The sequence below is a fragment of the Aedes aegypti genome, chromosome 3, assembly GCF_002204515.2.
Source record: "Aedes aegypti strain LVP_AGWG chromosome 3, AaegL5.0 Primary Assembly, whole genome shotgun sequence".
NCBI classification, from domain to species: domain Eukaryota; kingdom Metazoa; phylum Arthropoda; class Insecta; order Diptera; family Culicidae; genus Aedes; species Aedes aegypti.
The window spans coordinates 206,041,492-206,053,226 of NC_035109.1; the positions used below are offsets into that span (position 1 = coordinate 206,041,492).

The window sequence follows — 11,735 nt, forward strand, 5'->3', positions numbered from 1 at the left end:
AATAGTTTGGGAGATACAGGTCACTTTTGAATTTTATGATCAAAAATCGTTTTCTCTTCAATGGACCAATGCACTGCCCATAACTGCATATTTGTCACATTCGACATTTTTGACAATTTTGAGTTAATATCGAGGAGAGTCATCAAATGATAAATACTTTCGATCAACTTACTAAAATCTGTGAAATTGTCTAGAAAATTTGAAGAAAAAAAATACCAAGTTGTTTTGTCACATTGGTAATTTTCACATTGAGATTATACATGAGCCTCATAATATAGTAGCAATGAAATTTCTATTTGAATTATATGCTGACTTCACCCAGTATGCGATATGAGTAGTACAAAATTTCAGCCTCAAATAAGCACTTTTGAGTTCCTGGTATTTTTTAGAAATTTTAGTTTTCTCCCATACTGCCATGAAATGCACACTTGGTGTTCCATTTACTCAATGCCTACTTTTGTCGAATGTTACAAATGTGCAGTTATGGGCAGGGCACGAGTTAACTATTGAGCATTCAGATTAACTTTAGACCGAAGTTCATAAGAGAAATGAAATATCACCTACAAAAGTTCGCCGAAATTCTAACGAAGTGCTACGCCGATAGAGGCATTTCTTATGCGTCGGTGAAGCACTAAATTAGAATGCCGACGCCGAGCTTCGCCGAAGTTTTGACTGCCGAACTTCTAATTGTCACTCGAATTGTCAATAATTTGACATTTGAGCGGTGCAGATTTCACTCGTTGTCATGGTCACGTAAATAACACGGTACCACTCAAACGTCAGATTATGAACTCGGTCCATACTAACGAAACTATCAATTTTCCAAGCCTACTATGTTCTAAAGGGTTTTAGATATGAGCAAAATACATATTTTCTCTGAAGACGTCACACCTCTAAAATTTTCCTATGAAAGGATATAAGCGTTTTTGTAGTTTTTTCATCCACTTTTTCAAGCGTAACATTTAAAAATGGCGCAAATGAAATCAATTTTTTTCCCGGTACTTATATGATTAGAAAAAGTATATTTCAACGAGCTAATATTTCCCATATTATGTTGTTCGGATAATATATGGACACTGTACGTTTTTATTGCGTCAAGTGAGATAAGAGTGGAAGAAAGTTTGAAGAGAAGCATTACTGAATAAGTTTAATGACAGTAGAGAGGTTTTAGATAAGAAGAAATACGAATCACTACCCGTGAAGTACAGTTTAAGTTACGCTACATAATCACGGTTGACAAACCACGGGGGCGTTTGGATCCAGAAGCAGACCAAGACGTGCCAGGAATCCAACCCATCCCCTCAGAATAGGTCCTCCAGTATTGGCGATCACACAAGGAACCAACCAGATGACTGCTTGGGACTAACAGGCATCTTTTGAAAATTGGAAAATAAATTGACGTTGCATTTAAAACTGGCCCAGAGTAGACCGGATATACCCCTGCATCTACGGCAGTTCATGCGGGAAGGTGTAGCGGTGGTAATTTTATGGCAGCTAGGCTTGCTTTTTGGTTCTATAGCAAATGCTATGAACGAATAAATTAAGTGTGACAGATTAAGCAAAGATAGAAGCAAGTGAAAGATACAACAACAAAGTATGAAGCAAGGGACGCGCCTGGGATTGAACCCATGACCATGATGCAGAAACGGTAGCCATCAGACCACTAACCCCGTCTATTTATCTGAAGGCCTTAGAATTTATCATGCGATTGTTCGTTCAAAATTATACATGCTCACCAAGTTTATTGAGTTATATATTATCATTGCTATTATTTATTGGAGAGGCATTAACTACAGAGTTGGGAGGACGGGCCTGTGGTTCTAACCAAACACATGCACTCTTAGTTTTTTTAACATTTCGTAATCGTCGATAAATACATTAACTTATAACAATCTTTATCATTTCAGGATGTATTTAGCAAAGTTATCATAAAATCATGAAGAAAGCTTCGACCCAACTAACCAAAAAACCCAATTTGATCAAAAGACTTCCATCAACCACACTGAAAACAGATGACAACCAAGATACGAAAAAGAAACAAACAGATTTGATGACAAAGCCAATTCCACAAACTGTAGCAAAAAAAACAACCCCTCAGTCATCTCAACCAGTTAGCACGAGAAGAACTGAATTAAAACCAAAAACTGATACCGTCAAACAACGTGTGATAACAAACACCAAAGCGAGCCTCACACAGCTCAAAAAACAATCCTTAGCCCCATCAACAACCAGAAATGTATCCCAACCAAAAAAGCCGATAGCTGGAAATTTCAACGTAACCGTTAATTCTCCACCGAGTACTCGAAAGCCAACAGCTGAGATATCGAAGGTGTCAACGTCGCGAGATCGAACGAGAACTAGAACGTTGAAACCGGAAGAAGTTACGGCGTTGAAGCAGATACCTCACATTTCCAATGAAGTCGGCAAAGAGAAGCCAAAAACGCCGATCTCATTTGATATTCATTTCGAGAGCAGCAAACCCAGTTCATCATCAAGTGCCAATACGAAAACCGTCAACAACGTGGCTGCTACTGGAAACGAAGACGATGATCAGTACGAGTCGGAGTTTGAGTCATATGAATCCGATTTCGAATCTGGATCATCGAAGAAATCGATCTCTTCTTCTGCATCTACGCGAAGTTCTTGTTCATCAGAGTCCTCGTCGTCTACTAGTTCGGACTCATCATCAAGTTCTGATGAAGAGCATGGGAAATCACAAACGAACATTGAACAGAAGCTGGATTCTGGAAACTACGACATGAAAATGAAGCGGCTACTGACGGTCAATGAGAATGGCAACTCGTTCATGACCGAACCAAAACTAGAAGACAATCAACCAGATTCTGGTATGAATAGCGGGATGTTTGAAAACCACTCTGCGTCTAGTAGTACGAAAATTCTGCAGAAACGTTACGCTGACATATTGGAAAAAATATCATTCAACACGATGATATTCGAGCTATACGAAGATCAACCGGCGCCGTATGAATACTTCGTGAAGAACTATGGTAGGCCAAAGGATGTCCAAAACTACACACAAACAGAAACGGACACCCACTCCAGTGAAGTACAAACAGACAATATTCATCTTAAGTCAGCGTGGATTCAGCATCCTCCTCAGTTTTCACTGGTCTGTTTGAATAATATGAATGCTGACCCCGAAGCATTTATGAAGGAAAAATTAGGAGTTTCTCAAGAAAATTTCAACTTTGAGAATTCCATAGTTCAACAGAACGATAAATTTTCGGATTTTCTGGATAACCTTGAGTCAAACAAGCTGCCTAATATTTGCAAAACTCAGCTAACTAACACATTGAACTACAAGTTAGATGGTCTTCGATCATTCCTGAACCGGTCCCTGCATGCTGTTGAAGCAGTTCTGGTTCGGAATACTGAAAACTGTGATAAATCTGTGACTAAAATATTAGATCTTAACCTTCAAACCACGCCATTTAACAGTACGGTAACGTCTGCGTACTACGACAGCAAATCCCGCCACGTTCTTCTCACGTTGCATGAATGTGACGTGGAAAAATCCTTTCATAGGTATGTGATCAGCGTGTGGGATACTCGAAACTGCATCCGCCCTAAAGTGATCCTCTCATGCTGGAGCATTGTGACCTGTACCGAGCTAATCGGTCCCATTATTTTAGGAGGAACAACCGACGGGTAATGAGCTAAGCAATTATCTTATGTATCATCTTAGTTATTTATTCACATGTGTTTTCAGAACGTTATGCCTTTGGGATATGGAGAATAATAATGAGGAACTGGCGGCGCCGCTTCAACTGATTGCCTGTAATCAATCGAGCGATGATGCTGGAAATTGTCACTACGGAAGCATTGTAGCGGTTCGTTCATCAAATCAAACTACCGGTTGCACTAGTATGGCGACATATCAGGTTAGTTACTAGCCAATGTAACTTGAATATTAAACATTTTGACAATAGGACTATTTACTTGAATTGCGCAAATAAAATTTTACATGGTAATGAAAAAGAAATATTTCAAGTGGAATCATTCGTTTTCTGATTCTAAACGTTTGCAAATGACGAGTTTATCGTCTAGTTGGTTGCTAAATTCTGGGCATGGCGTAAGCTTGGTACTACACCACGTAGCTGAAGGTATGAAATAGACCCTACAATTTGGCCAGCCACACCATATGGTAGTGTCGGAGCTCCAACGATGAGCTTATAGCAGCCCCGGGGCCTGAAAGAATCCCTAACGTGCCACTTAAAGCAGCGGTCCTTGCGTATTCAGATATGGTTAGGAAGGTTATGCAGAAATGCCTGGAAGGTCAATTTCCATAAATATGGAAAATTCAGCAACTAGTATTGTTGCCGAAGCCAGGAAACCCGCACGGAGATCCAGGGTCATATAGGCCTATACGTTTACTGGATACACTCGGTTATCCTTAACAGGGTGATGAAATGCACAGAAAGCGAGCACGGACTGTCAGAAAAGGCAGTTTTGATTCCGGAAACGAAGGTCGACGGTGGACGCAATTCGGACGGCACTGGAGAGGGCCGAGAAAGCATTGAAACAAAAGCATAGAGGGGATCGTTACTGTGCTGTGGTCACGATAGATGTGGAGAACGCGTTCAACAGCGCCAGTGCTGCACAGACTACTTGTGCCACATTTTGAAGAGCTACTTCCAAAACCGAGTACCGAGGTATGAAACCGACGCCAGCCCAAAGGATTTAAGAATAACGGCTGAAGTCCCACAAGGTTTCATACTGGGTCCAACGCTATGGAACGCGATGTACTACCCAAGGGGGTCGAGATCGTAGGCTTCGCCGACGACGTCGTCCTAACGGTAATAGGTGAGACGCAGTAGGAAGTATAAATGCTGGCAACGGAGGCAATTGGCCTGGTCGAAGATTTTATGGAGGGAGTCAAGCTGTCACATCTTAAAACGGACGTGCTACTAGTTAGCAATCACAAAGCAGTCATGCATGTCGAGATCACAGCGAACGCTGAAACACCTTGGTGTAATGCTAGACGATCGGCTGAACTTTAAAAGTCATGTCGATTATACATGCGAGGAGGTGGCGAAGGCGAGCAATGCGTTCACAAGAATTATGCTCAACATAGGTGGTCCTAGAAACAGTAAGAGGCGTCTTCTGGTTGACGTATGAACATCGTTACTAAAATACAGTGCACCAACCTGAGGCGCGGTGCTACAGACCAAGCGGAATCGGGAGAAGTTATACAGCGCCTTCCGACTCATAACCCTGCGATCGGTGTGCGCGTGCAGGACTATATCGTTGGAGGTGGCATGCGTGGTCGCTGGGATTATCTCGATCTGTATCATCCTGACCGAAAACATCAGCTGCTATCAGCAAAGAGAAACCCCCTGGCGAGGAAGTTGGCAAGAATTCGTTTGCTGCCTAAGTGGCAGCAAGAATACGATGCCTCTGTGAAAGGAAGGTGGACCAACAGCTTGACCCACAGGCTCATTTCGAATCTATTGGCCTGAGTGAACAGGGAGCATGGAGAAGTGAACTTCCACCTGGCACAGTTCCTGTCAGGTCACGACTGCTTAAAGCAGTATCTGTATCGATTCGGCCGTGCGTTTTCGCCATTTTGTCGTGAGTATATGGGATTGCAGAAACGCCAGAGCATGTTGTCTTCGACTGTCCGTGGTTCAACATAGAACGCGTAGAAAGCGTGGTACACGGAATAATAAGCGATTCCGATCTTTGAAATATGATGCCCAACATGGTAACGCAAATGTCTGGCTTACAGCGCAACTTTTGAGTAGAGCAGCGAAACGAGACGCAGAGAACAGCGCTTGACGTCGGGTCGTCGGAGCGCCGATAAACCGGAAGCCAACCTCCCAGCGAAATTGTCGGACCGACCTCGGCACTCGGTAAGTCAGTCTGTTGAAGAGAGAACATAGAGGAGACTATCGTACGCGATCAGAGTAGGCTAGATCCTCCATCAGGGAATTGACCGAGTAGAACGAGCGTAACGTAGTATCGGTAATAAGTCGTCGAGGCGCCTGCAAACCGGAAGTCATCCTCCAACCGGAATTGCAGAACTGACTTTGACACTCAACCACCTTCATGTCGGAGTAGGCTTAGCCGGGGACTAGCTGAATAGATCGCGAAACAAAATTGGTAAATAATCGTCGAGGCGCCCGTGAGCTGGAAGTTTCCCTCCAACAAAATCGGCCAGCTTCTGAGTAGGCTGAGTCCACCGTCTGGAAATGATCGTCGGGCGCCTGTGAACCGGATGCGTCCTTCCGCTGGAAAAGTAGGACCGACCTCGGCCTGCCTGGATAGCATCAGTTCAGGAGATCTTCCGTCGCCGAAGAAATTTTCGTCGGAGTAGGATAAATCCACCGCCGGGAACTCTTCTGACTAGTATATAACGTATCCCCGGTTTGAGTCGTCAGAGTGCCAGTTGTGCTTATTCTGCGCGGCGTGTGAGTCGAGACGAGTCACTCTCACTGCGAGTGACGTGAGACGACTAATGCTAATCAAATGGGAGCGAGTCGACAATTGTCACCTCATTCGACTCGTGTCACCTCACACGCCGCGCAGAATAAGCACGAGTGAACCAACCGAAATCGCTGGACCGACTTCGGCACTCCACCGGCCAGTATTGAAGCATGAAGAAACGCGTAGCTGGAGTAGGCTTGCTCCACCATCGGGGACTAGGCCGAGTAGTATCGATCGCCACAAACCACCAGTTTTTTGTCGTCAGGGCGCCAGTGAGCCGGAAGTTATTCTGTAACCGGAAGCGAGAACGAGTCGTCGTAGAGTAGCGAAGTGCACATGAGCGTCCAGTAGAAGTTGAACAGAGCTCTGATGGCCTCACGTCAGAGTAGAATGCATCGTCGCACAGAAAGCTGTGCACAGCCCCGGCGAGATTCAACTGCCAATTGGGCAAAACTATTGGAATAGAGGTAGTGTCGCACCTCAGGTCGAAGAATCGACGGTTGAGAAGCATGCGTGGTCGTAGGTAAAAGTGTGGAAGATTTGTCGAGAGGTATGATATTTGGATAAGAGATGTTGAATTGTAAATATATACCTGGTTTGAATAAAGAGAATTTCAGCTGCTGATTGAGGTATCAACTGTATTGTATTTCTTTATGATTTGCATTGGGATGTGGACGGGCTAGCCTCGCTAGGATGTGCGTGGTCTTAGCGGACTAGATCTTCAACAGTGTCGGAGTTCAAGGTAAGCTGCATTGAGCCTCCCCTCGATCATTGGCTACCAATCTACCGATCGTTACCACTCACAGCGATCGTTGGGTTTCTCGCTTGGGCGGGAATATGAGAGAAGAAGATTTTGTATTATACAATAGACTGGCCTTTTGCCAAACCCCAAATTGCCCAATTTATCAGTTCATTAGAAAATTGCAATCCGGACAGTCGCGTCGAATACGTTATCTTTAATTTAACTTAAAATAATTATGTTACTAGTTTAAGAAGTTTAGTTAAATAAATCACGATTATAGTACGGTGTGTGTTTAAAGTAAAACCGGTTTCTACTGTGCAACGCCGAAAGACCGCGAAAACGGTGATAAACTGCCCACTTTCCAAACGTGTTGGCTGCCAACGACTCCACCCCCGCGAGGTACCCCAGGATTGCGCTGCGTTGAGGTTCACACCCACGGAACCAGTCTTGCTATCGAACAAGTGGTCCTTCGAGCCGGATGGTTGAAGGAAATCCATCCGGTAGGCAATCTACGGTATTCATTTCACCAACGCAGTCGCACAACCCCACCTCTATTGGAAGCCGAGAAACGCCATCTTATTTCACGGCGTCGGTTGCAATTGGCGCCATCATAAGAGCATTGAATAATTAAATACAAGGCACATTACTTGCCTTTAATAGGTGAGTGAGATTCCAACAAAATTATTCTCCATCTCCCAGTACTGCTCGTGGTCTTTCTTTCGGATCAGGTGGAAATTTCGATCATCGTAATTCGACGCCGGCGAGACTATCACCATTGCTCGGTGACTCACTGCAATTTCAACCGGACTTCGTTTGTGGAAACGAAGCATTTCCTAATTCCTGGTTCACGCTTGCTGGTAATCACTGGTGATTTACCACACATCGGGTTAAAAGTGAATGGACATAACCTACCGGTGCTGAGGGAGCATCCTAACCCCATCGATTCAGCTACGTTGTTTCAACCGCTACTACAGTAGCACCCTACTAGTTCGTCGAGGAGCATCTTTAACCAATAATCTCAAGGCTCAATTTATGAGCTAATAAGGTAATTAGCTCTCCAAACACATTACTCTCCCCAAGCTTCGCTACTTGGTCTTCTTTTTTCGAGGGAACATCATGTCAAAACGTAAAATACCGCTGCGTAAAATAGGCGCGACTCCGCGAACTCCGACAAACAGGTTATGGGCCCAGGAACGTGTTCTTACAGCATGTATCGTTCTGGAAGAGGATTGGCCGCATAAGCCGCGTGGCACAGCACGGAATCCTCAGGCTGGATGGATTGGCCGCAACGGAGGACGGAATCTATCGGGAACGGAACTGGATCTATCGGAACTGGATGGCAGCTGGCAGGTTAAAGGAGTTCGTGTGACAGGATCGAAGTCAGGAGGAGGACGGACCATGTACGAAGTTCGAAACGAGGAGGAGACGATCGGGGTCGAGGTTGCGACCCTAAGGAGGAGTGTTGGAATAGAGGTAGTGTCGCACCTCAGGTAGAAGAATCGTGAGTTGAGAAGCATGCGTCGTCGTAGGTAAAAGTGTGGAAGATTTGGATAAGAATTGTAAATATATACCTGGTTTGAATAAAGAGAGTTGCAGCTGCTGATTGTGGTATCAGTCAGTAGCTGCCCAGGCGAAGAAAACATTTACTGTATTGTATTTCTTTATGATTTGCAATCGAATGTGGACGGGCTAGCCTTTTAACAAAAACAAATAGTCGCAGAGACACCGTATAAATGTGTTAGTGAGCAGCGTTTATGCCGAAATCAAGATCCGAAGCGAACTAGCACAACAGCTAGGAGCTGAGACTGGCAGAGTGCATGAGCGCAGGTTTCGTGATGTAGTCCCGGGGAAGGTCCATCAAGCATATGTTGGTAGTTTTTTAGTAGTTAAGCACGCCTCTCGTGAGTCCCACGCCATGTCAACACAAAACAGGCCAGGCTTCAAATCTTGTATCCTACTAACAAATACAAAATACTTACCATCTGCCGGAGCTGCAGTAACACACACTACCTGGGAACAGCTTTTATAATGATGAACGATATGCAGATATGATGAAATGGTGTACGTCAACAAGAGGATGTGCAAGTAGACGATCAAGGGCCGGTTCTTCAACTTTAGCATAAAAAACGAGCACATCTCGCAACTCCGGAGGCACTGATGATGATAAAGACGCTTTTTGCGAGCAGCACGAGCTCTAGTACGACAGCTGCGCAAGTCATGACGTCAAAAACATCATAGAAGATCAAGGCCTTCAAATTGACCAGAAGAAGTTTAGGCCGACTATTGAGCAGTAAAGCATACACCGGCTGATGAACGAGAGTGACAAACAGCATCCAAAACTATCGGACTACCGCCTCGGTATTACATAGAGCAACTAAAAAAGCCGGATGTCACCACGCGCTGCAACTCTACCGGAAGAATTCAATCTTGATGGAGCCCTTCTTTAGGACACAGCTTAAACCAACGTCGTGTACGTGGGACGGAGTCAACGGAATGATTAATTCTACGAGGAGTGTAGGCAGGTTCTGGAGGAGAAGAATGCAACGCGGATAGTCATGTTGGAAGGGTTCCGGCATCATCACCGGAAACGGCAACAGCAGACCCGTCTTTTCGGAACAAAAACGCCGCCTGGAGGAAGCGAATTGCAGAAACGCAGATGTTCTACCAGAAGCTCAACGCATCCCGCAATGGTTTTATGCCGCAAGCCGACATGTGCAAACATAAAACGCGAACTCTTCATACCGTCTTTGACGACAAATTCTGGACACTGGAGGCATTATTATCGTGTCGTCGTCCGTGTTGAGGTTTAACCAACGATCAATTTTGACATACGTATTTTTAAGCCACATTAAACTCTAACGACTGTACTGAACGCAATTGAAACGTAACGTAATTACAATGCTAATCTTTTGTTATATCCCTATTAGGTTATCACACTTTTCGAAGCAGGGATACTGATCACGTGGTCAATATCACGAGCATTGCACGCAATAAACTCCGATAATAATTGTGATCTCAACACCATATTTCACCATTGCAAGTTCCACCTTATTCAGCAAAGCGTAATGAACTTGCGCTCAATGATCCATCGAACTATAATGCCTTCAAACGAACCTGATTCTAGAGGAGCTAGTTTCTTGAAAGGAAGCCTAGAGGATTTACTCAACTCAAAAAATAATACAAATGACGAATGCAGAGGATTCGATGTATGGTCAAACAGCGATATGCAGATTTCTAACAATAAAGCGTTTGTTTTACTGGACCGAAAAATTATGGTGGTCAATTACTTGGAGCAAAAGTGTACACTTGTAATGAAGAATCAAGGTAATTTTTTATATATTTTTTCAATAGAATCAATGAATCTTTTGATCTAAATTCCTTAACATATCATTTTTGTTTTAGAACGAACATTGAGCCTAACAGAACACCCTGTTGTGAAAGGATTTATGTTCACTATATCGTCAGATAACATGATCAATGTTTTGAAAATACATAAAAGTGTCGGATCTTTATCATCCCTGGGCTCATCCTCTGACCGCAGTGCAAATCAGCAATGTACACCGTCAAGCATGAAGCAAAGTCCTATTCTAAACAACAAGTCCTGTGCCATTCAGAATATCGTTAAAAATGAGCGCAAGTTATACCACGAAGCTAGTAGTCACGCAGATAGCCTACCCCGATCACTAAGCAGCCATTTGAGCGAGAATCAACACATTACCTATCATTCGGATCAAAGGAGCTCACACCAAATTCCCTTATATCACAATCAACGATTTTTCCTGAAACAGCTCGATCAAAGGAAGCCTTGGTTACACTTCCTGAGCCGAGGACGAGTCCTTTGTATTAGCATCGAAGGCAATGCGAGATTCATTGACCTAAAAACCGGTCAAGAAAGCTATTTGAGCGATTACATCGGTACAGTCGATGCCGGCAAACGCAGACTGCTCGGAACGACAGACAAACAAATGGCAAGTTCAAAGTGGCGACATTGACAAACATACTGAAAGTAATAAATTATTTCCTTTTTCGCTTTTTTATTTTGCAGATAATGACAAAGGATAGACAAGGTGTGTATCTGCACGACATATCAAGCAGTTTCAAAAGCACGTAGGAGTGTTTCAATAAAACAATTTTAAGTTTGGCATAATGAATGCATATGAAGTAATTAATCTTATCACATTCCTACCTTCGAATTGAGAAATATGTACCGTAAAACGGGGTATCTTTGATAATGCGGGTCACTTTGATAGTACGAAACCCACAAAATACTAAACATAATAACTAAATTCTATTAGTCAGTTAACCTTCCAGTCGCCGGGTGTGCCACCGCCAGAACCAGCACGCTGCTGTTGTGAACGAAAAGCGAGGTTTTTTCAGCAGTTTTGTGCATAATTCAACTGCGCGACGACTGAAGTGTTAAGGGGGCAGGATCCGTCATTGATTTCGGAATTTTCAAAACCAGTTTTTCCGTTCAAAATCAAGAAAATTTACAGGAAAATGTGTTCACTGTGTTCTATTCTCCAACCGAAACACAGTGAACACATTT

The 11,735-nt window shown here is 43.7% G+C and overlaps 1 protein-coding gene across 2 annotated transcripts in view; it reads left to right on the plus strand.

Annotated features, from left to right (window-relative positions):
* LOC5577031 overlaps positions 1-11,340 on the plus strand; it is a 62,644-nt gene extending 51,304 nt beyond the window's left edge. For both annotated transcript variants that reach the window (XM_021849794.1, XM_021849795.1), the window contains exons 2-6: positions 1,908-3,669; positions 3,731-3,902; positions 10,117-10,513; positions 10,592-11,157; positions 11,235-11,340. In XM_021849794.1, the coding sequence (XP_021705486.1) occupies positions 1,937-3,669; positions 3,731-3,902; positions 10,117-10,513; positions 10,592-11,157; positions 11,235-11,300 (2,934 nt within the window). In that variant the 5' untranslated portion in view covers positions 1,908-1,936 and the 3' untranslated portion in view covers positions 11,301-11,340. The remainder of the gene's footprint in view (positions 1-1,907; positions 3,670-3,730; positions 3,903-10,116; positions 10,514-10,591; positions 11,158-11,234) is intronic.
* The last annotated feature ends 395 nt before the right edge of the window (positions 11,341-11,735 follow it).